The 26,098-nt window shown below is 41.0% G+C and overlaps 1 protein-coding gene across 6 annotated transcripts in view; it reads right to left on the bottom strand.

Moving 5' to 3' along the window:
* LOC122647562 overlaps positions 1–26,098 on the bottom strand; it is a 122,322-nt gene that overhangs the window by 74,525 nt on the left and 21,699 nt on the right. For 4 of the 6 annotated variants that reach the window (XM_043840940.1, XM_043840939.1, XM_043840934.1 and 1 more), the window contains exons 6-9: positions 24,135–24,245; positions 17,612–17,653; positions 1,737–1,847; positions 1,478–1,653 (exon numbers count right to left, since the gene is read on the bottom strand). In XM_043840940.1, coding sequence (XP_043696875.1) covers positions 1,478–1,653; positions 1,737–1,847; positions 17,612–17,653; positions 24,135–24,245 — 440 coding nt within the window. The remainder of the gene's footprint in view (positions 1–1,477; positions 1,654–1,736; positions 1,848–17,611; positions 17,654–24,134; positions 24,246–26,098) is intronic. The other 2 variants (XM_043840936.1, XM_043840937.1) reach the window with 2 other exon arrangements.

The following is a 26,098-nucleotide window of genomic DNA, read 5'->3' as shown; positions in this document are numbered from 1 at the left end:
AAAGAGTTCAGGCCTTTTCACATAGTGATTATACGCTCCCCCTCCCCCCCCCCCCTGCCTTTTTTTTTTTTTTTTTGCATTACAATTTACAGAAGGCTTGATACTGAGTTCAGATCAAACTCAACTCCAGTCTTAACCAGGATCTATGCCCTGATGATGCCCATTTTGGCTGGGTTGTTAAAGAGGTTTCTATGGAGAAACATATCAAGTGCTTTTTTTTTTTTTTTGGGGGTGTATGTGTGTGTGTGTGGATGGGAAATATTAACTTTTGGGATGATTTAAGGAGCACGAGACACATAAGCATCTCTTACTTGAAACAATGATCTCTCATATTTAGAAAACCCATTAAACAGCAAAGGAGTTTATGTCTGCCCAGGTTTGGATGGACTACTTAAGTGTTTTAGGACATTATACTATAGTGACTTCAAACTGTTTTGGAAAAGATATGGCCACTTCACAAAAAGATGGAAAGCAATGTAGGACTCTATGTTAGGAAGAAGTTGATTAAGAATATTGTTTGGGGTTTTTATTTGTACTTGTTTGGGAAAGGGATCAAACAGTTACTAGAGTTGTTAAAAATGTAATTGGGACACGCAAAAGTCAAGTACATAATCGTAGAGTAGTTGTCTGTTCATAGCAGAATTAGGAACCAAAAAGAGCCTATATAAGCATGCCATGAGCTACTTTGTAAATCAAGTAATGGTCCAAGAAATTTCTGGTCAAGGATTCCTCAAGAATTACTATCCATCTTTGCTGTATCCGAGAATTATTAGCCACAAGCTGCAGTAAGGATGCCAACTCACTATTATATTGCTACTACTACTTTACGTCTATATCAAAAATGATTCTTAGTAAGTTCTTTTCAGCTATTAAAGTATAATTGGAGAGGGCGGGCCTCAGCACAACAGTAAGGTCCATTACGACCTAGTGGTCACGGGTTCGAGTAGGGAAACAGCCTCCCCACAAAGCGGGGGTAAGGCTGCCTATATTATGACCCTCCCCAGACCCCACAGCGGCGGGAACCTCGTGCACTTGGTATGCCCTTTTTTTAAGTATAATTGATTTTCCTGATCTCTCTTGTTAGAAAATACTCTTTGTGCTTTGAACCAGAATAGCAACTACTATACTGCTATTTACCTTCTTCTACATCACATCTGATTCTTGGTGAGTTTTTTCCAATTTTTAAAGTATTCTTGGTTTTCCTGATCTTTCCTGTTAAAAGATATTATTGTTCCTTTCAACCAACCTAACCTTTTTTATAACCAAAATCTCTACTTCGTTATGGCACAGATTATCTTTATGAGTGGTGAATACATTCAGGACATGGCTGAACGTTATTAACCCACAATTTTTCGGAGACAACAAAAAATTAACATTTTTAACATATAAATTTTGTCACCAATCAATAGAAGATGAAAACAAATAATCATAGGAACCAACAAGAAAATTTCAGTGGAGAGAAAAAACAGATACTAACCTGTCACTGTTGATAAGGAACTCCCTTCTATTGTCTCTATGGTGCGTCTCAACATTTGGTGTCATGCCTTTCATGTCCATCGGATCAGGGTTCCAAGGAAATCTTGTCATATTGGAGATTGGTTCTAAATCTCTTTCATGCAAATAGAAATTAGAAGGGTGAACGCCATTCGGAACCTACAAAAAGGACAGTGTGACCAGATGAAGCTGAACAGTGACAAAGGCAAAACAGAGTAATAGAAGGTCCTGCCCAACAATACCGTAGTTGTTTGAGGTTGACCTTTCAAGAGACTGGTTGATTGGTGATCTTTATTGGAGGATCCATCACCAGCTTGATATACCAATTTAGAATTAATATCCATAAAATTAGCCTGCGGGAAAAGGGAAGGTCTCTCCTTAAAAAAGTTTGGGTTGCTAGGACCTAAACTAGCAACCACAAAATTTTAAGAACTTCATGTCAAAGATAGTGTATCTAATGCAACAATCTGAAGAAAAGATAGAGAAAAAATTTTATTCTACTGGGAAGGCATTAGTATAATCTTAGTGAACTGTAAATGTAAACAAGTGTATAAACTTCCTTATTCACCCAAAAAAAACAAAAAAAAAAGTGTATAAACTTCAATATTTCCCTTGTTACAAAGAATATTCTAACATCTGATGAAATAATGAATAATTAAGAAAGAAACATTTCAACTAATATATTGCCACACAGCTGAAGTTCTGGAGTTTTTCAGAACTTCATAGAATCCGAATATAAAAATTAGAGATATTGGGCAGTAGACATGGAGATACAGAGGGACAAGAGAGGGCACTTTAGAGAAACAAGATGGGCCAGATTTGAAGAATAAAGTTGGATTTGTTAGCCAACCTTGGTAAAGGTCTATTATAGAGGAAATTGGAGGCGGCCTCCCCCTTGCATTTGGACCTAGAACCTATAAAGTTTCTAAACACCAAAGGACTACTAAGTTTATGTTTCTACAACCACCAAAATAAGGAAGCACATGGACCAGGTGATGTTAAAGGATTTTTAGGTCACACTGTAGGCAAAGCTCTATTAGCTTGTTGGTATAGGCATGCAGTCACCATGTTAAAGTGCAGACAAGAGTTAAAAGAACAAGAAGTGGAATGAAAAGGACTTGGACAGAATTGGTAAGAAAATGATATAAATGGCTTTTAGTTAACAGCAAACACGGCCTTAGATAGTTGAATGGCGAAACAAGATTAATGTAGTTGACCATATTTAGCTGTGATAAGGCTGAGATAAGTTCAATTAAGTAAATACAAGACATTAACTGGGATTGAACGATTAGTACATCCACTTAGACAGGTTGCAACGAATCCTGACGCTTTGGAAGTTTTTGTCCATTTTTTTCAACATTTTGTATCAATGTCCAAACTAACTCGAGGGTATGGCCTAAAACTGTACAACCAGTACCACAAGCCATTATTGTGAGAAGGAAGCTTTTAGTGTCACCCAGTTCAGCATGAAAAGACAACACACAAAGGGGTAAATCTCCACCCTCCACCCCATTAAGGAGAAGTTAAATGGTGGACTTGCAACGATAGAGGTTGCTCCATTGTGACAAAGTGTCAGGGTTTGAGTCTGGAAACAGCCTCTTTGCGAAATCAGGGGTAAGGCTGCGTACATTATGACCCTCCCAAGACCCCGCAGCGGCGGAAACCTCGTGCACTGGGTATGCCCTTTTTCTTTTAAATGGTGGACTTGCACTCCCAGTGTGAAGACTGAGGACCAACTGGCCAAGTGGGGAATATTTCTCACTAATGGCTTTGGTATGCCCAGTTTGACTATATTGCAAGTAATTTGGACGTAACGGTTAGCAATGCAACAATTTGAGGAGGAGGTTGACAGAACATGGTATCTGATGTAATGGAAATCATATTGTGACTTTAGTTGTAATCACACAGCTGCATGAATATAGTTTGCCTCGTGTATATATATAAATATCAATAGGGAGAGCATAAGGGTATGTTTATCGTTTGCCTAATTCATACATGAAACATTAATATGGAAACTTATTACTTGCCTATTTTATACATAAAATAAATATCAATAGGAATTTTGCTACTACTTGTAAGAGTAATTTGGCTGTTTTGGCTCAATAGAATAGTCTTCTAATTCTAGAGTTTTAAGAGAAAGGGTTACTATTTCTAAGGAAAATTTGGGTTGGTCATCATAATAGGCTTTCTATTTCAAGCCTAAGGGAATGATTGTCCTTTTTCCTTTTTTTATACATAAATATCAATTGGAGAAGTGAGTCATTCTACCAAAATGGAAAAATAATGATTGTGAAAAAACAAAATTGACAAACCAACGAGGACACAATTAGAAAGATAAATAACCAAAAATAAGAAAAGAGAAAAGACCAAAAACAAGGAACGAATGCAGTTCACCGGCAAAGGTGTAAATCCATCAATGAGACAACATAAATACCAAAGAAGAGTTGGAAATGGTGTAGAGATCAAATCAAGAGAAGAGAGGAGAAGATAGGAGGTGAGAAGAGAAGAAGAAGATGCGCAACCGAATGGTACAGAGTGTATTTCCTCTCCCCTATTTGATTTACTAATATGAAGGAGAATTCCAACCACCTCCCTAGGGAGGTAAAAGGTAAAACAGGAAAATTACAACATAAAAAAACAAGGTATTTAACTAGTACCCAAACTACCCTTATTACATAAACTCTAACACTCCCCCTCAAGCTGGAGAATAAATATCATATAGTCCCAGCTTGCATAACAGGGTACTAAACTAATGAGGGATGAGCTCCTTGGTAAAGATGTCAGTTGATTGATCACCTACCTTAATAAAAGGAGTACAAATGTAGCTAGAGTCATTCTTCTCCTTGATGAAATGTCGATCCACCTCAATGTGTTTTATCCTGTCATGTTGGACAGGGTTGTGTGCTATACTTATGGCAACCTTGTTATCACAATAGAGTCTCATAGGTGCCTCAGTATCAAATCCCAACTCTTGGACCAGCCTTCTCAACCATAGGAGTTCACATACTCCATGAGCAATAGCTCTAAATTCTGCCTCTGCACTTGACCAAGCCGCAACTAGTTGTTTTTTACTCCTCCATGTGACCATATAACCACCCACAAAAGTACAATAGCCAGATGTAGATCGCCTGTCAGAAACTGAACCAGCCCAATCAACATCAATGTAGTCTTCAATTCTCAAATGGTTGTACTTGGCATATAGAAGACCTTTTCCTGGAGAAAACTTCAAGTATCTGAGGGTCCGATATACAACATCCAAGTGCCCACTCTTGAAGGCATGCATAAACTGACTCACCACCCCAACTACATAGGTGATATCTGGGCGAGTCAAAGAGAGATAAATTAACTTCCCTACAAGCCTATGATATTTTCCTACATTAACAAGGGAAGGCCCACAGTCTTCTCCTAGCTTATGATTCTGATCAATAGGAGAGTTTGCTGGTTTGCAACCCAACATCCCTATCTCTTTCAACAAGTCTAGGACAAACTTCCTTTGACATATATTTATTCCCTTCTTAGACCTTGACACTTCAATCCCCAAGAAGTACTTTAGGGGACTTCTTTAATCTCAAATTGTTGAGCCAAGTAGGTCTTCAGCCTACCTATCTCAACCCTGTCATCTCCAATCACTACAATGTCATCAACATAGACAAAAAGGGTTATGATAGTACCATTGCCTCGTCAAGTAAATAGAGTATGGTCAGGGCTTCGCTCTGGGAATACCATTCTTCAAAATGGCCTGTCTAAACCTCTCAAACCAAGCCGTCGAGGACTATTTGAGACCATATAGTGCTTTCTTGAGCAGGCACACTTTCCCTTCAGCTGAGGGAAACTTGAAGCCAGGTGGAGTCTACATGTACACTTCCTTTTGTAGATCACCATGGAGGAAAGCGTTCTTCACATCCAACTAATACAATTGCTAATCTTTATTCCGTAAACAAAGATAAGAGAACTCTTATTGAGTTGTGCTTAGCTACAGGAGCAAATGCCTCCTGATAATCAATTCCATACACCTGGTTGTATCCTTTGGCCACCAACCGGGCCTTGCATCTCGCAGTTGTACCATCTGATCGATACTTAATAATGTAGACCCATCTCTCCCCTGGGAAGATCAACCAGTTTCCAAGTGCAGTTCTTCTCAAGTGTCATCATTTCCTTAGACATGGCTTGCTTCCAGTTTGGATCAGAAATAGTCTCAATGACATTCTTGAGAATGGAAATAGAAGAGAGGGCATCAGTGAAGGCAACACCTGTAGGAGAAAGAGCATCATAGGAAACAAACTGGGCTACAAGATTAGTGCAAGCACTCTTTCCTTTTTTAACAGGAATAGGAAGGTCTAAATCAAAAGGAAGAGGCAGGATGTCACCTGACTGAGGATGATGGAGCTCAGGATGTGGATCCAAAGAGGACTCTTGGTAGGTCTTATTTCCCTTTCCTTTCAAGCATTCACTTCTTTTTTACACAACTAACTCTTTTTTTCATTGCTGGAAGGACAGCGCCTGCTGGCACGAAGGATGATTGGCATGGGTCGGATATGGCGGTTATGGAGCTAAGCCATGAGGCTTTGCTGGACAATTTCAAGGCCTTCAATGCCATTCTCGATGGGAGGATTCGTAGAACCTGTGAGAGGTCGGAAACTGAGTAAAGGGCAGCAGCGCCTATTGGTCGACGGGTTAAGAAACGGTTGCCCCCTCGGGCTGCCTTCCTCAGCGCAAGCCAGGTGTATAGGAGGAAGAAAATTCTAAAGGCAAAGCATAGCCGACAGGCTATGGAGGGGTCTCATCTGCGGGTCACAAGATCAATGCGGTCGACGGTGGGCTCCTTCAACCTTGCTTAATGAGCTGCATTTTTTGGAATGCCAGGGGAGTTGGGAATAAGCCTACGAGTAGGCGGCTGAGAACACTTGTAAACTTACTTAAAGTGGATATTGTTGCGGTGGCTGAACCTAAAGCGCAAGTCTCTAAGGCACGAATGGTCATGCGCAGGATTGGCATGGACATGATGCATATTTTGGACAGGTTATGGGTTTTTTGGAAGGCGTCGTGGCAAGTTCGAGTAGTGGAAGGGCACTCTCAGTTTGTTACTTTGGAATGCCAAGGTGCTGGTGCTGGACCTAGACGTGGGAGAGACTCGAGGCGTTCTCTCATTCTGTCACTTTACCTTGGTCGGTGGGGGGTGATTTCAACGCTGTTGTTTCCCCGCTGGAAAAGACGGGTGGTAGACCGGCTTATTCACTTTCTTTGGAGGAGTTTGGGAATTTTTTTAGCAAGGCTGGCCTTATTGATGCAGGATATGCTAGTAACATATTTACTTGGTCGAACAACCAGTCAGGTGTAGGCAGGGTGATGGCCAGACTAGATCGGTTCTTGGTGAATACTGCTTGGGTGGGTGCTTTTCCCAGGTACTTGGTCAACCATTTAATAGAACCTGCTCAAATCATGCGCCTATTGGTTTCACTTTCTCGGTTGCTACCCATCACACTTTTTCAGCTTGCAAATTCCAACAAATGTGGCTACGACACCCTGAGTTTCTAGACTTTGTAAAGGGTCTTTGGGACAAGCCGGTGGCTGGCACGCCCCTTTTTGTGTTATTCATGAAGCTTAAAGGGCTTCGCAGTGCTCTTCGCAAATGAAATAAAGAGGTTTTTGGCAACATTCATCAAAAGGTTAAGGATGCAAGGACTCAGTTAGCAGAGCGGAAACGGATTTTGACCAGCGGGCCGATTACATCTCCAAAGATAATCTTGTGGAGGCCAAGAAGCTCTACAGGAGGTGTTGCTGCAGGAGGAAATCTTCTGTTAGCAAAAATCCAAGGTCACTTGACTGAAGGAAGGGGATCGAAATACTAAATTTTTTCATTCCATGGTTAAGGTCAGGAGAAGGTAGGCTGATGTCCAGAAAATTAAAGGGGAAAATGGTGATTGGATTCATGACCCTGATGGGGTGAAAGCTGAGGCTGTGCGCCATTTCTCAGGCATCTTTACTTCTCATGGCTGCTTGGTAGATGAGGAGCTTCTTTCTGGGATCCCACAGTTGGTAACTGAAGAGGATAATGCTTCTCTTCTTTTGACACCGTCTATAGAGGAGGTGAAGGGGGCTGTTTTTGCTTTGTCTTGCAACAGTGCGCCGGGCCCAGATGGTTTCTCCGGATATTTTTTTACTTCCTGCTTGGATGTGGTTTGCGATGATGTTTGGGCAGCGGTCAAGGATTTCTTTGAAGGTGGTGTCCTTCCGAGGAATTTCACCTCCGCCAACCTAGTGTTAATCCCTAAAAAGGACAACCCTGAGGTAATGGTTGACCTGAGGTGTGAAATCCACTGCAAATTTGAACTTTGGAACTTGTGTGATTTCAAGTTCTAGTTCAGTGTCTATGGTTGCCTCAATGCTGTGGGCTGCATCAGGTGAAGATGCAGATCAACTCCTAGACTCACCTATGGAGGATTCCAGGGAGTCATCACAGCTAGCTATTCTTGAGTCTGAAAATCTTGCCCGCTCCCAGTACCTAAATTACTTGTGTCAGATTTGCTGCTTCGAACGCATGTGGAATCTCTCCATTTCCTAAACTGATTTGTAAGTTATAATCTATTCCTATATGTATATATATAATTTATTTGTTTAAAATGAATACTAGGGGCAGAATGGTAACTATTAATTGCGCGACCCACATCCCCAATGTGGAATCCAGATTCCTATAGTTTACCCCAGCTGGATTCCCCCTTATGTCATATGACATCATCCAATTGACTTAGATATAGCTAATTATCTAATTAATTCTATATGTAATTAGATTTAAGAAGCACATTTTCAAAACTGATTTTACCCAACTGAGGCAAACATGCCTCAGTAGAGCATTAGTATATAAGAGATACTTAGCCTTAGATTTGTCATTTCATTCCTACACAACCCAAAACTGATTCAGCTTTGGAACCTTAGAGAAAGAAGAAGAAGGAAGTACGAGGGCTTACACTTAGAGTTTGAAGCCTAGCTTGAAGATTGGGTTTGGAACTTGGAGACTACCATTTGAGGTCATAGTTGGAGCTTACAATTAAAGGTTGCCATCATCAATTGCATCTTCAGGTTCAGGTAGACCATGATCATGATTGCTGCCTCTATCCTTCCTCTCCTTTATCCTAATTTCATTTGGGTTTTAAACCCAATTCAGTCCTAAGCTAAAGGATTGAAATTAATTTGACCAAATCCCCAATTTCATCATGAAGATTGGATCCAATTTGACCTAAATAGGAAAATAACCTGAATTTCTCTTCTTATCCTTCAATTATAATTGAACGTTATACCCTATTAAACCCTAGTATAGAAAATTAGGCTAAATTGACCAAATCCCCAAATTGGTTAGTGGTTTTGGGTTTAATTAACCCAATTCTACTAACCCACTTTAAATAAGGCTTAAAATATGAAATTGAAGTCTTGCATGTCAAGATCCAAGGAACACATAAAAAAATCACCAATTCTGACTTTTGGACCGGATGGAGTTGCAGGCCTGCAACCGGTCGACCATAGGGTCCCTGTTGTGAATCTGGTCCATTATTTTGGTCTAATCTTGAACCCAGATGTTAGGGCTTTGACCTAGGACTCTTTCCATAACTAATTCATGATATTTTGTGTCTATCTAGGACTGTTAAACCCTGTCTTTGTGTGGTTTACCTGGAGTTTTGGGATTCTATCTGGCTAGGCTAGTCTGCTATCTCAGGTAAGGGAAATTGACCTTAATTTTGGTATGTTTGTGAAATTAATTGTTGTTTTGTTAAGTATGCCATATCATGCATCATTCCTACAACTCTGGTCATATAGTTTATTAGCTTTTATTTCTTTGCATTAGATGTGCATGATTTAGGATGCATCTGCATATTGCATTGCACATATTATTGTTCTTGGAACTCTATGATTTATGATGATGTTACTGCTCAGTTTATTATTATTCTTATTGAAACATATGCCATTATATTAGACTACATATGATTAGGATTGGCATAAACCCAGTACTACGGCCCTTACCAACAGGGGAGAGGTGTTGGATAACCCGTGGTAGGTCCGAAGGGATGATTCCGGAATGCAATTCACTGTCCCATTTTCGAAGAACATTGCAGGAGTGGGAACAAACAATAGGGTTAGTCACTGGGGGTTCGTTAGCGTCAGATGTTTGATGTCTGAGCTGTTGAGTCTCCACCGTAGTAGAATGGTTTCGCTCGGGTGACCGACGTCTGGTTATGTGTTTCCGGGACCGAGGCTACCATTCTATTATAGTAGTACTTATACCTCATGAGACCTAGTATCCATGTTAGGAGCATGTTTAATTTAGGTCATTCATCATGGACTATCTGCATATGCTTGTATGCTTTTCCTTGCTGGGCTCAGTGGAACTCACCCTTGTGGTATACCTTATTTTTCAGATGATACTACTTCTGCTGTGGTTATTTCTGTGGGAGTTTCTTCTACTCAGGACCTTCCTACAGCTCTTGGAGTTGATACTCTGCTTCTTGTGGAGCATGATGTCTCGTTCTCGTGTGACGACTGTGCCTTCTCTTGAACTGCCTAACAGACCAGGCTATCTCCTCTCTTTTTGTTTATAAAACACTTTTGTATATCTAATCTTATGTAGATATATCTTTTTGTTTTGGGTTACTGTGTGAGATAGTCTATGTAACTCAAACTTCACTTTATATATATATATATATATATAACTGCATTATCACTAGACTTCTTTATTACTGCCTTATGCTCTAATATTTAAATTGCTTCCGCTGCGTTTAAATTCTGTATTGTGATAATTGTTGTAAATAGGGTACTACACATGCGATCCTGGTGGATTGGTTGGATGTCAGAGACATCTAGTCACATTTGGCCCTTATGAACCGGGCCGGGGTGTGACATGAGGCCTATCAGTCTTTGTAATTTTCATATAAGATCATTGCTAAGATCATTACGACGAGGCTGGCAGGGGTTCTTCCTTTCTTAGTGGCAGAGGAACAAGGCGCTTTTGTCCAGGGCCGGTGCATTCATGATAATATTTCTATTGTTCAAGAAGTAACTCAAGATCTGAATAAGAAGACTAGGGGTGGCAATGTTATTCTCAAGTTGGATATGGCTAAGGCCTATGACCGCTTGGAATGGAAGTTCCTCTGGATGGTTCTTGCTCAGTTTGGCTTTAGTAACAACTGCATCAGCTTGATCAGGAAGACGGTTGAGAACTGCTGGTTTTCTATTGTTCTGGAGGGCAGCCAGTCGGGTTTCTTCAAGTCATCCAGGGGAGTGAGGCAGGGGGATCCTTTATCTCTTGCTCTGTTTATCCTGGCAGAGGAGGTCCTTAGCAAGGGTATTAAGGAGTTGTTTGTTGCTGGGCATGCTTCTTATTTCAAGCTTCAAAGAGGGTGTCCCGAGATCTCCCACTGTCTCTTTGCAGATGATACTATAATTTTCTCAAGGGGCTTAAAAGGCTCGCTCAAGCAAATCATGGGTTTTCTTCACAGGTGTAAAGCTTGTCAATAGACAGAAGAGTTGTTTTGTGCTAGGTGACAAGGCTTCGCCTGCTAAAGCCAGGATGGTAGGGGAAATTACAGGGTTTTCGAGGAAGGCCCTTCCAATCACTTATTTGGGAGCTCCTCTTCACTCCGGAAGACTGAAAATCTGTTTCTTTGATGGTCTTGTTGAGAAAATAAGAAACAAGGTTGCGGGTTGGAAGGGGAGACTTTTATCTGTTGGGGGATAGGTCACTCTTTTAAAACATATCCTCCCTTCCCTCCCGATCCATGTTCTTGCCACCTTGGATCCGCCCAAGCAAGTTATTCGGAGAATTTATAGTATTTTTGTTGATTTCCTTTGGGGAAGCTCTGAGTGGGGCAGCCATAAGCACTGGGTTTGTTGGCGGAGGGTCTGTAGGCCGCTGGAAGAAGGTGGTCTGGGGGTTAGGCTTCTGAAGGATGTTGGTCTCTTGCTCAGGCTTAAGAGGATTTGGAGGGTTCTCTCTGAACAATCTCTTTAGAGTGGTTTTTTCAAGGCTAAATTCTTCAAGAATCTTCATATGGTTTTAGCTGGATCGCCTAGTGTTGGTTCTAAGTCTTGGAGGAATGCCCTGGCTGGACAATTGGTCTGGGGCTGGTCCTTTATTGGATGCAGTGGACAATAGTCTCTTGATTGATTTAGAGGTTCTCCTTAAGGATGCGGTTAAAGAGGATGGCTCTTGGAAGCAGGGGCTAATGGACCACATTGATTCTGCCTCTATCAGAAACATCATTACTTCAGGTAATTTTGCCATTACTGATAGGGAAGATGTTCTGGTTTGGACCCCTGCAAGTGATGGTTGTTTCACTACTAAAGCTGCTAATGGACCACATTGATTCAAGCTCATATGGAAGATCCTCACCAACAAATCCTCCATCTGGACTTCTTGGGTGTATTCTGGACCCCTGCGCAGTGACTCTATTTGGTCCGTTAGCCCTCGGGCTGATTCTTCTTGGGTTTGGCGCAGAATTCTTCAGGTGAGGCAGCGAGCCAGAGATGCCATTTCGAGCAGGATTGATGATGGTTCGACTACCTTGCTTTGGCTTGACAAGTGGCACCCTTCTGGTGTTCTCTCTTCCATTGTCAGCCCTAGAGATATTTACTCCTCCGGATTGGACAGATCTGCCTCTGTTGCCGCTATCATCTCCAGGTGGCTCGTGGTCCCCTCCCCCTCCCCTCCCCCCCTTGCCGACCTCGGTGCTCCCTTCCCCCCATCCCCCCAGGCATAGAGGCGAGGCGACACCATCTTATGGCTTCCTTCCCCTTCGGGCAGATTCAGCTCTCGCTCCGCTTGGGATTTGGTTAGACATAGAGGGACCCCTTGTCCTTAGTACAGAGTTGTTTGGTTTCGTGGCCACATTCCTCGGCATAGCCTCACTGCTTGGCGCGCCCTTGCAAGCTGTCTTCCTACCCAAGCCTTTCTTCTTCATCGGCATATTCAGGTCCCCTCCAGCTGCTGTCTCTGTTGGAACGGGACTGAAGACGTCGATCACCTATTTTTCACTTGCCCTTTTGCCTCCTCCATATGGACCCGAGTTCTTCGCCATTGCTGGCCTGGTCGGCACACTCCTCTTCCTCTCAGCAGGGAATGGATTTGGATCGACATGACCTTCGGAGGGAAGTCAATTTGCGACTCGGCTGGCAAGATCGCCTTCTGCGCCACTATCTCCCACATTTGGATGGAACGAAACCTCAGAAGATGGACATCCAACTCCCGCTCCTTAGACATGATTTGGAAGGCCATCTTTTTTTATGTTTGATCTAAAGTTAGATCCCTCCCCCTCAAGGATGTTAAGGATTCCCCAAGGAACAGGCTCATTGTTGTCTCCTGGGGCCTCCCATCTTCCATTTTGCGCCCTAACTGGTCCCTAGTTTCGGCTCTTTTGCCCTTGGGCTTGTATATTCCTTCTTTTTTCTTCGTAATATATTTTTATTCATCCAAAAAAAAAAAGCTGCCAAGAACGAAGTGAGGAGTGCTTCTCCTGTTGTTCCCTATGCCAAGTGGCTCTGGAACTCTACCCTCCCAGTGAAAGTGGGTTTCTTTTCATGGCAACTCATGAATGGAAAGATTCCAACTGATGATTCTTTAATGGCGGTGGCATTCTCTTGGCATCTAAATGTGTTTGTTGTGGAAGCCCCAGGAGGGAAACGACGGACCACTGTCTAGTTTCAAGTCGGACGGCATCCAAAGTCTGGGTTTACTTCTCCAGTATTTTTGACATAGAAGCTCCTCCCTACCAAGGTGTCAGGAATCGCATATCTCTCTGGCAGGGATTGGCGGGCTGCCACTGTCACAGTGCTTTTATCACAAGAATTCTTCCAGCTCTGATTGTTTGGAAACTCTGGAAGGAAAGAAACAATAGAAGACATGGGGAAAAAAGGCATTTTTCTAGCTTCATCATCCAGTGCATTAAAACCTGGGTGAAAGAGCTTCTGTTACCTACTAAGGTTGGTAGACAGGGATCTGCCAGAGATTGTTTGATTCTGCAGTGCTTTGGTCTCTTGGCTCCGATACCCAAGTTGAAACATCCCCTCCCTATCTATTGGTGTCCCCCTTTTGCCTCTATTAAACTTAATGTGGACGGTGCTTGTCAAGGTAACCCTGGGCTTGAGGGGGGAGGAGGTATCATCAGAGATTCGAATGGAGTGGCTTTGGCAGCATTCTCTAATTGTTATGAGCTTTGCACTAATTCCATTGCTGAATTGAGAGCTCTTAGGGATACCTTATTCTTGTGCCATGAGCTTGGTTTTTCTAATGTGGTGGTTAACTCTGACTCTGCCCCCATTGTCAGGATGGTTAACAAAAGGAGGTGTAACCTGTGGAAGGGGTGGTATTGGTTTCAGGAGGTTCTGGTTCTTGTTGCTTCTTCAAGGGCTTCAGTGTCTTTCGTGTATCGTGAGAGCAACAGGGCTGCTGATTGGTTAGCTAATCTAGCCTGTGACTCTGGAGCTTCATCCAATTTCCGGCTTGCTAATTTGCCTTTGGGAACTCTGAAATAGATTCTTAAGGAGGGCATGGTAGGTCTGCCGATTCTTAGAAAGTAGTGCAAATTTGAAATTTTTCCTGTGTATGGGTTTAGTAAGGATTGGTTTGAGAGATTCTGAGAGTTTAGCTGTTCAGGTTGGGGTAAGGTGGAATGTCCCCCCTTTGTATTCTTTATTAATTTTGGTTATTAATAAAATCTCAGGGGCTGGCCCGGGTCCCAGATAATATTTGGGATAAAAAATAAAAAAAATAAAAATAAAAACTCTTTTTCATTGCTAGCAGCAACACATAATTGATCATCAATATCAACAACAGCCCCTTCTTTATGTTTCCCAATATCAAACAGAAATGGAGAAGTCGGTAAAGGTGGGAGGAAAGGGATATCAACAGCCTCTTCATTTCCACTATTCTCCCTCTGAAGAGGATGCTGAGAAGGAGTGAAGAAAGGTATATATTCAAAGAAGGTGGCATCTGTGGAGAGAATTTGCTTTCGAGAAGAGGGATGGTAGCATTTATACTCCTTAGTAGAGGACGAATATCCAAGGAAAAGGCATTTGAGTGCCTTTGGGTCAAGCCTAGTACTAGCAGGTTTATTGACATAAACATAGCAGACACACCCAAACACCTTGGGAAGAAGAGAAAAAACAGAAGTTTGTGGAGACAACCAGTCCAACCGGGATTTGGAGCCAAGAAGTTTAGTGGGCATGTGCTTGACTAAAAAAGCAGTAGTAAGAAGTGCTTCAGAACAAGAAGTCTTGGGCACATGCATGCCAAATAGGAGACTCCTAGTGACTTCCAACAAATGGCGGTTTTTTCTCTCAGGCACCCCATTCTATTGAAGGATGTCAACACAAATAACCTGATGGATAATGCCATGGTCAGTAAAAAACTGTAGGAGCCCCCCATACATATACTCACTCCCTTTATCAAAACAAACAATTTGAATGTGAGTACGAAACTGGTTCCAAATGAGCTGATAACATCACAGAATATTGGATCTGTTACCATGATAGGGATAAGGAGAACGACAATGTTTGGCAAACAAACAAGGTTCACACTGAAATACATGAGAAGAAGGAATGGAAGAAAACAAGTGTGGCAATTTGTTCTGCATAACACCAAAAGAAGGGTAGCCCAAACGTTGATGCCACAACATCACAGAGTCAACGATACTGTTGTCACTATGCCCACACGTGTAGGACTAAGCAACAGGTAAAGCGGATGTTCCTAGATCAAGAAGATAGAGTCCCTTTTTCCTCACGTCCACTGCCAATAATCCTCTTCGTCACCAAATCTTGAAAACCACATCGAGACAAAAAAAAAATGACATAACAATTCAAGGATTTGGTAAGGTGGCACACACATAAGAGGTTAATGTTAAACTTAAGAACATAAAGAACAGAGCCAAGGGAAACAGAAGAAGTAACACGGACACTACCCTTACCAGAGATAGAAGAAAAAGAACCATCAGTGACCCGAAGCTTTTCTTTACCAGAACAAATAGAGTAAGAGTCATAACACTAGGATATGTCGGTTATATGGTCAATGGCTCCAGATTCAATGACCCATAAGGCAATAGAAGGAGCTGATGTAGAGACGTGTAAGGTGGAAGCTGAAGAATCTCACACTGTAGGTGTAGAAGAAGGCCTATCCAGAGATGAGATAACCCTGCGAAATGCTGCAATATCATCCTGAATGAGAGAATTGGTGTTTGTTTGTAGTTTCAGATGGATATCCCATAGGTTCAACCTCAATTATCGTAGTGTGTGCTCTGGCTCCCCCTCTCCTACGGCCATGCTTACTAGGGGGCAGCAATAAAGTATCCAACATCTCTCTCTAGTGTGCCCAAATTTCTCACAGTGACTACAACTAAATCTATCCCTGTCATTTCCTTTGGGTAGCCCTTGGCCTCTTCTTCTGGCCTCTGACATAATGTAAGAACACACCAAATGGGGAGTACACTCTACCCAAAAAACAAAAATCTTCTCAATACACAAAAAAATTCCAGCGAGTAGGTAATCATAGAATTTGAAGGAAACCAACTCACATACACCCTTCATGATTTAACTTCACTCCATGAAAACATATAAGGTCCAAATGTTGTAACTCACCAACCAAAAACAACCAAACTCATCATACAAAGTATTTCAAGCAAAATGTAGGACAAAAACAAATCTGGTGGTACCTGGCAGCTTGGAGGAGGATGAGTTGTGCTCCACAACCTCACCTCATTAGTAATCAAGGCCTTGGGGAATTCTACCAAGCTTCAAATAGCATAACTCATCAACAGCAATCATCTATTAGCACAACTACAACACCCACAGCAGAAAAAGGCCCAACAATCTAGACAATGGCGGTAAAACTGGGTAGCAGACTTTGGAGTTGTAGAGGGAAATGGTGTAAAGAAACATAATATAACTCTCCAAAGCATTCAATAGATCCCACATAATATAACTCTCCAACCAAAAAGGCCATTCAGCATATCGCAAAGCCTTTTATGCAAAACAGGGGCTAAAAAATGAACCTGGCAGTACCTGTGTGTTAGAAGATGAGAGAAGACAATGAGAGCTGAAATGCTTGAGTTAGTTGTGTCTCTCCTCAGCCCTCTATATATAGATTTCATTAATAGGAACAGAATTACAAGTATACCCTCCATAGCCAACTATGATAGCTAAGGAGAGAAATATGAAACAAAATAACAAAGAGAAATGCCCAAAGTACCCTTATCGGGTTACATAACTTAACACTGTGAGACTGAGGGAATCGATTATGCTCCCATACCAGACTACATCAGCAACCAAGGCCCTAGGGACTTAAAAAGGAACTCCTGGGCGATTCTAGAGGGCTAGGCCACACTCCAAATAGTGGCCTGATGAGAAAGAAATCCAAACTTGAAAGAGAAGCTGGCGGTAACACTGTGGAGGCTTTTCTTCACTTAAAATGATCTTCACAGCTCCAAATCTTGCTCCATTAGATGATGAAGAGACTCTATTAAGTTCTACGAGTATTATCTTACATTGGTACAGCCTCCTTTGGAACCCTCTACGTTTCTAGGGTTCCAAAGAGAGGTGATAAGGAAGTATAAGCTTGGTCGACTCTCAAACCTGGGAAAGCTCTGATAACAAGTTGGAAATGGTGTAGAGACCAAATCAAGAGAAGATAGGAGGTGAGAAGAGAAGAAGAAGATGAGCAACCGAATGGTAGAGAGAGTATTTCCTCTCCCTTATTTGATTTACTAACATGAAGGAGAGTTACAACCACCTCCCTAGGGAGGTAAAAGGTAAAACAGGAAAATTACAACATAAACAAGGTATTAAACTAGTACCCAGACTACCCTTATTACATAAACTCTAACAAGAAGAAGATCAAAAGAGAGAAACTTAAAGAGAAAAAGGAAAAACCTAACAAATGAAAACCCAAAATCTATGACTCAATAATAGAAAATGCTTTCTCTTTTCATAAAAGATGAACAATGGTTGGCAGAAATACTCAATCCCAAAACCGCAAGCCCACAACTATCTTGGCAACCCAAAGGTTGATATCAAACAACCATACAAAATACCTATTTATAACCCTAAAACAGTACCATCTGCTTGTAATATAGAGGAAGCTTACATGAGACATTATAATCTTCGATTGCAACTCCTCGTATAAACGCTGCGAAAATAGCAGGAGAAAAAGTAAGGGTTCATGTCAAAAATAAAATATAATTTCCTAACAATTACTAATGAACATACAGTTTGAGCAAGGATACAATTTCTATTTTTAATATAAATGAAAATATAGATGTTTTGAATATGAAAGTAGAATTCAATGCTCATTATAGGAAACAAATTTAACCTAGAAATTGAGGAATTCAAAGATTAATACTTCAAAATCCATGAAATCCATGAAATCCAATACCAAATCCAGAATTCAATTGCTAGCAGCATGGCCCTTCAATTTTAAGCATTCTCTCCCTAGAATTCTTCCATTTGCACCCTCACTCAATCACACACCATTGCATGTTTTAAGTTTCGGTCAAAACTTGCAGTTTCAACCGAGACAACTCGGTTTCAACCCTGTCCGATACAAAATCAAGGGTCAAAATTGGTTTGTACCAGGTTTCAACCCTGTTACAACAAGTTTTGACACTTGGTTTTGACAAAGAGTTGGGCATTTCGCAAGTTTCGCCATTGCCAAGGGGGATTTTGCCAAAAACTGCAAGTTTTTGGCCAAATCACTTGATTTCTTCCTATTTTCCGCCGTTCTTCAACTCATTCAACCCTTCTATGGATTTGAGTGATTGGAGCTTGAAGGTAATGGTTTTCTTCTCCAAATCTAACTTTTGGAAGAATTAGTACATTGACATAGTGTTGGGCACAACTATGGCATGTGATACATATCTGTTCATTTGGAAGAGCGTCACCGACATCTTTAGTAGTATGCAGCTCGTGGATTAGATCTGCCAAGACACTCCATATATTGAGTGGTGAGTGTTCTATACTTGTACTTCCCTAACCAAGTGTATGGTTTGACTGTTTAATTGCATATTTATAATTCCAGCAGCTAAATTATATATGGTCAGTATTTATAATAGGCTAGTGTACAGCAGTATTTACTGTACACTTGCGAACTTGGGTCCAAACCACAAGTACCATTTTGGATGGTTTTTTGTTAAACTAATTCATGAAATAGCTGTAAAATGGTAAAAATTGGCAGCAAAAAAAAAAAATTCTAGTCAAAAAACCATTTTCTAGGCCTCGAAACCTAGGTTCGATTGGCCTAGATAAATCCCAGGTCTCAGTCGAAACCATCTCAGCGGTTTTGTATAGGGCCGAAACCGGCCTCGAAACCAAAACCTCGATCCTTGCACTATTTCTGCCACTTGTAATGCTTGAAGATTGTTTATTGATGGATGGAGCTGCACCAGGAACCCTTCCAATGGTGTTCAAGGACTGCATTTGAGAATGACGCCACCCATAACTGCCACGGAGACAAGGAGGTGGCCAGGCACCTAGGAGCCTTGTCACTTAGGTGGGAGCCTAGGCAACCTAGGCGTGCCATGTTAACTGGGGGGTTTTAGGTGTAAGATATCATAATTCGTGTCCTTTAAATTTGAATTTTAAAGGAATTCTTATATGTAAATTAGAAAATGTGTTTCCTTATAAAAATACAAGGACTTGCGTGTAAAATAATTAAACTCTCTCTTTTACTCATTAAATACGAATAAACATTTGCCTCTGCAACTCAGTGAAGTTCTTCATTGAAGGTCCAACGAGCAAAAGTTGGACCATATCTGAGTTTTTTATTTTATGTTATCAGTTTTCTCTTCAATCTGGTATGTTTCCTTGTCTACGATTCTGGTTATTTGCAAGTTTTCTAAAACCCTATGCATTAAGCGCCTAGGCATCCGGACGCTTTGGTCGACTTGGTCACTTAGGCGGGCGCCTTGGTCGCCTATTTGGTGCCACCTTTGATTTTTTAACCCTCTCCAACGCCTTGGGCCGCCTAACCGCCACGACAACTATGGTTAGATCTCCATTACTTCCTCTTTAGTCTTTTCTCCTTCTCATTCTCCGGCAGTGGCAGTAATGACGGTTTCTGTTGCTGCTACTTCATCTTCTTCTTTGTCCTTCTTTTCTGGCTTCTTTTTCTTCTTTTCCAGTAGTGATGGTTGCGACAGTTGCTGCTGCTGCTTCTTCCTCCTCCTCCGGCAGTGGCAGCGTTAGAAGATGAGAAAGAATGATTGAGAGCTGAAATGCTTGAGTGAAAGTCTTCACTCAGCCCCTTTACTTATAGATTTCATTAATAGGGCAGAATTACAAATATAACCCTCCATAGCCGACTATGATAGCTACAGAGGGAAATAAAGGAAATATACATAGAAAATACCCAAAATACCCTTATCGGGTTTACATATCTCAACACTCCCCCTCAAGTTGGTGCAGATATATCATGCATGCCCAACTTGACTAAGCTAGGATGAAACAACTTTACACTTAACCCTTTTGTGAAGACATCTACAAGTTGATCACCTGACTTCACAAAAGGTATACAAGTCTGCCCACTTTCTAACTTCTCCTTGATAAAATGTCTGTCCATCTCCACATGCTTGGTACGGTCGTGCTGCACTGGATTGTGGGCAATGTTGATTGTTACTTTGTTGTCACGGTATAACATCTTTGGAAGATGAACAGAACCACTAATATCTTGGAGCAGACTCTGAAGCCACAAAAGTTCACATATGCCCTGGGCTATGGCACGAAAGTCAGCTTCAGCATTGGATCTTGCCACCATATTTTGTTTTTTAATTCGCCAAATGAGTAGATGACAAAATTGCCTCCTACAAAAGTACAATAACCTAAAGTGGATTTCCGGTCTGGATTCCCACCCCAATCAGCATCTGTGCAAGCCTCAATGCTAAGAGGATCATGCGGAGGGAGAAGAATCCCTTTTCCTGGAGCCAACTTTAAGTAATGGAGAATACAAAGAACAGCCGCCATATGAGTAGAGTAGGGATCATGCATGAACTGGCTGACCAAGCTTACTCTAAATGCAATGTCCGGTCTGGTATGGGAGAGATAAATTAATTTTCCCACTAGTCATTGATATCGGCCCTTATCAACTGGATCACCATCTTTCTCTTGCAGACGAGTAGTAGCTTCTAAAGGAGTGTCACATGGATGACACCCTAAAAAAACAGTTTCTGTGAGTAGGTCTAGAACATACTTCCTTTGGGAGAATGGGCAACTTCAATCCTAAGAAAGTACCTGAATTGTCCTAGGTCTTTTATCTCAAATTCTCGTCCCAAGAAATTCTTCAGGTGAGAGACTTCATCTGCATCATTACCAGTCACAACTATGTCATTGTTGAATAATGTAAACCAGAATACCGTGGGGGGTATTCTGGTCTTTTTCTTGCTTTATTTTTATGTTTATGTAATGCCTAGCTATGTCGGCTATGCTAGGGTGTATTGTTGTCATTAAGGTGTAACTCTCATATTATACATATATGGTTTGTTTGATCATATTGATTATTCAAGCATTCTCCTATTTCTCTGTTTTGTTAACATGGCATCAAAGCCAACTACTCTGATCTAGGTTCTCAAAACCCCCATCCCCTCCATCGTTTTTTCTCTTCTACCCTCTCCTACTCGATCTTCTCTTTCTCCCTTCCTTCTTTCTTGGTTCTCTTCATTCACTAGGGCAGCACTTATGAGGTGATCCGACGACGTAGCTGCTTCCCTCAATCCAACCTCTTCAACTAATGGTTTAACTACATATCAAGATCGATAGCTGCTGCCCTGTGCCTCTACGATTTTTTGGAGTTCTCCTCTTCTTGAAGATCGAGCTTTTTTTTGCATTGGATGCTGATTTTCCCTATTGGAGATCCCTCATAGCAGTATTGGACATCAATGATAGTTTATTTTTATTGAAATGGGCAGATTACGTAGGAGCTTCTTAGGTAGTTTCCTTTCTTTAGCTGTGGTCTATTTTGGTATTTTCCTTTATGGGTTGTTTCCATTTTAGTTAGGTTTCTATTCTTATGCAAGGTTGTTTCCTTTAAATTGATGTAATACGGTAGAAGAGTTCAGATTTGAAGTTATGAAGAATTAAGTGTTTGAAAATTGAAGTTGTTAGGTTATGCAAAAAGTGGTTGTGCGTGTGTCTTCTCTCTTCTCTCTTTACCCCCCTGCAACTCTGATTTCTCCCTAGTTATTAATTAGTCAATTGCATTAGAAACAACTGTTGCACTAGGACTTGGAAATGGTTTTGCGGTGTGGCCGATGGTGGATTCCGGTATCACATTCGCCATACTCCATTGTATGTAATGTAAATGTTCATGGAGATAGTGAACTATGTGGCCGAGAGTAATTCTGGTATTGTTCTCGCCGGCATTGAATATATGCATATAACCAATTGCTCATGTTAGAGTTGTATGCGGCTAGGATAACGAACTTAGTGCCACAACCCGTTGCCAATAGGGGGATAGGTGTTGGATAACCCATTATGGTAGGCTCGATGTGATTTTCCGAGATACCATATCCGCGGTACGATGTGATTATTGCCGGGGGCGAACCGAGCCAGGGTGACCGATGGATGATTCCGGGACCATGGCGCCTGGACGGGGTTATTGGGGTTTGCTGGGAGACCCATGGCATATTCAGGGATCGACAAGCTCCTAAATTACAACTGGGGTTTGATATCGTTGGGTGACCGATGGACAATTCCGGGACCAGGGATACTACCCTTTGGGTTGTAGTTGCACGACTTAGTTGTATTGATAGGTTATTAATAAAAAGGTGATCATGCATCCATTCATTTCATGGACTATATGTGATTGCTTGAATGCCTCCATACCCTCACTGGGCTTGTTGAAGCTCACACCATGTTCGTGCCCTTTTTTTTAGATGATGATGCAAGTTTAATAGACACTCTGAGCACGGAGGTTGTTGTCCACTTGTCCCCACCACAGAGATGGGTAGAGATTGGTGGACCCTGGAGTCCGATGAGCACAAGCCAAGATGCGTCTGTGACAGTTGTGCTTATGGATCACCGTGATCGTGGCGCGGCAGTGTTCATATTTCTTTTTTATATTTAGACTCTTGGATGTGATTATCGAGATATGTAATTAATGTTTTACATCTTGCTACTGTGAATTTTGAGATAAAACTGTTATACTTTTATCACCATAGTTGACCTTAATATGATTTACTATTATTGAATAACTTCCGCTGTCAACTAATAAGTTGGTTTATGATGTGTGGATTTGTGAGCCAAGACACTACATGTGCGGATCCTGGTAAGTTTAGTTGGATATTAGTGAATATCCAGTCACATCGCGGGTCTAGCGGGACAGGATGTGACAGCCAGGCTTGGAGAAGGCTTTGAAAAATCAACCCATGATTGAAAAGCCATTGCTTCAGGTTCGGGAGATTACCTAGATTTGTGCAGGTCAAATAGAGAGTAAGCTCAAGCAGTTGATGCCAGAAGAGCGAGCCAGGGTAAAAGCAAAGGCGCCTGTCGTGTATGATGATTTGTTAAAGGAAAATAGACCTGCCTTTAATGGTTTCATTGTCCACCGGGGAGACAAGATTCTTAAGCATGCTTTTAAGGCACCATGTCAATCAGCCTTTAAAAATGGGCGGGGGCTCGTCCGAGAAGAGAGCCACATTTCCATGCGTATCAGTACCATGTGATACATATCTCTGATACGATACGATACGTCTCTTAAAATTACCCATCGATACGATACTCGATACCGATACTTTAGACCTAGACTCAAGAATCAAGATACACATAAATACACTTTTGGAGCAAAAAACAATATAAATAAGCAATATTGCAGTTTTTTTCCTTGATCCAACCAAAGTGCAGTATGTTTCCTTGATTAGATTTATTTTTCAACAAGGAATCAAAGCCCCAAGCATGAAATTTGAAAGAAGATGTCACAGGATTGAAGTTTTGGGTGAAAACTTGTCCATCCAGGTGTTGTTGGTGCTTTCCGGTTTCTAGAATCACGATTCTGAAGTCACATATGCCTTTTAATGTACGAATTGCAATGTATCATATTGTGCGATTGATTTAGGGGTTTATAAAAAATTAAAGTATTGAGACTATCAATACTTTAATTTTTTTTTCAACCCCTAAATAAATCGTATCGAGAGTTATCAGTATGTATCGTATCATATCATATCGTGCCGTATAAGCGATACTGATCGATACAGCTTTTTTCAAAAACAAAAAAGAGATGTATCTCATTGTATCGTATCGATACTTTGCGATACCGATACGTATCGGCCGAGACGAAACAATATGGTGCGATACTTTACACCATGTGTCAAACCCTTGTCCAACATGAATTTAAAGCATATTAGCCCTCTGTCCACAAATTGCCAGTTTTGGAAAAACACACATTTTAAAGAACCATTATTAATGATCCCAACTCCCAGTTTCCCAAAATTATCATTCAAGTTGTCCATATTCTCAACACGGAGATGAGTAAAATGGGAAAACAACCAGAACTCATGCATTAAATTCTTGAAATAGATTAACATTTCAGAAAAGCCAAAAAGCTCAAAGTGGAAAATCTTTAAGGAACGCAGGGAGACACATAAAACGCTTTAGATTTGAAATTGATATGATGGAATTTGTACCTTTGCACTATTGCAAATAGCGGAAGCATTTATCACATGGGGTCGAATACCATACTCAGCTAATAAGCCAAGCATGGATGATGTAAAGATGTACCTCTCATCCTCCACAACCTGAAAATAGAAACAATCCAAGTGCAGAACTTCATAAGCAAGAATAAAGAATATATAAATAAATAAACAAAACAAAATAAAATGGAATTCAGATGCCAGTCAAGAATATATTGGATGAAGCATCCAGCTAATGAGGTTCATTAAGGGTTTCCGGTAAAGAACACAATGATCCTATGAAGCATGTCTTGTAAAGAAGATCATAGTTTGAGATTCCAATTTCGACCTATGTTTCAACCCAAGTCGAAACCGAAATATTCCGGATTTCGGTCAAAATCTAGTACATTTCGGTTGGCCGCTTTGGTGGTCAAATGGCCATATTTTTGCCCAGACTATAAGGAAACCCTAATTCAGCATCTCTAAATGCATTTGAACCTTTAGATTGTAAAAAACACACCCAAAATGATAGTTTGTCTCCGTACCCTAGAAAAATCTCTCAAAGTCCATCACAATAGCCCTATAGGTGAAATTTTTAAAATTTGAGGAAATTTGGCCAAATGATGTTTTAAATCCATCCAAATATTGAAGTGGATGCTCCACAGTTGACCACCAAGTCTTGCATCAGTAGAGAAATGAAGGACTTAGCCAAAAAAAAATTGAGGTTTTCTAATAGTTTTGAAGTTCTCAGGCGAAAGGGGGCGAAATCTAGAAATTTCGCTAAAATGAGACAAAATTTCATCGTGATCTTGCCGAAATGATCTTAATTTCAGACAAAATGCCGAAATTTCAGACGAAATGCTGAAATTTTGGTCGAAATATGGTGTACCTATAGTCAACCCCTGTTTCATCGAGGCTTTTCGAAACCTAATAAGGTTCATTGCCATCCATACTAATTTACACAAAGCTACCATATTTTTTCAGGAAGGTTCTGAAAATGCTTCCTGCTCTAGACAGAACATGGACTAGAGAACTAGGCCTCCAGATCGACCAGGCCAGGCCAGGCCCCAAGATAACCTATGGAACAGATCTAATTAAAATGCTTAGAAGGAGGTCGTGCCTCTCCCAATAACCTAGTGTGTTAATTTTATTTTGGCAGGACTTCTCGTTTCCTTTTATTTTCCCTGTTTCAGACAACTCTATAGCAAGAGAATCAACCAGAGCCTCTTCGTACTTTTGAAATCATCGTTTCTAATCAGCAATCTCTATTGCTCTGTAGAACTGTGTTTATCCATCTCATACCTTCCAAAGAAGGAAGAAAAGATGACAAACGATGCAAAAGGAAGCCCAACATTCTTAAAATGTGAAAAGCACGAAGCGAATAAGGTACACAATGGAAGCAATGAGAAAAGAATGGAAACCATCTAAGAGAGTAACGGGAAACTTCAATAAAAGATGTATATCCTTCTGGATAACATCTTTTTGAATTCCTTTATTTCTTGATCAAGTTTCTATGTTCTTGACTTCTTGAATTTCCTTAACTCAAATTTATCATTTTGGCTTTGGTTTTTTAGTTTCAGTTCCTAAAAAGGGCGTACCCAGTGCACAAGGCTCCCGCCACTGCAGGGTCTGGGAAGGGTCATAATGTATGCAGCCTTACCCCTGATTCGCAGAGAGGCTGTTTCCCGACTCAAACCCGCAACCACTAGGTCGCAATGGAGCAACCCGTTCCTATTTCAATAAAATTGGTAACTTGAATTGCCAGTCTTTAAGAATTAATCAATCTATCCTAAATCTCTTTACTCTTCCCTTGAGAATTTGACTAAATTTACAACTTAACTAATTACATACTCCTATTGAATTAATCCTACATGTACTCATTGCGCAACTCACCCCATACCCTCAACGCATCAGATCTAACCTTAGAATCTTATCAAATAACTCTAATCCCTTTAGTTCTAATCCATTACCTAACCCTG

Source organism: Telopea speciosissima, unplaced genomic scaffold, assembly GCF_018873765.1.
Source record: "Telopea speciosissima isolate NSW1024214 ecotype Mountain lineage unplaced genomic scaffold, Tspe_v1 Tspe_v1.0074, whole genome shotgun sequence".
NCBI lineage: Eukaryota > Viridiplantae > Streptophyta > Magnoliopsida > Proteales > Proteaceae > Telopea > Telopea speciosissima.
The sequence above is the reverse complement of the archived record's forward strand: the minus strand, read 5'-3'. Positions and strand labels throughout refer to the sequence as shown.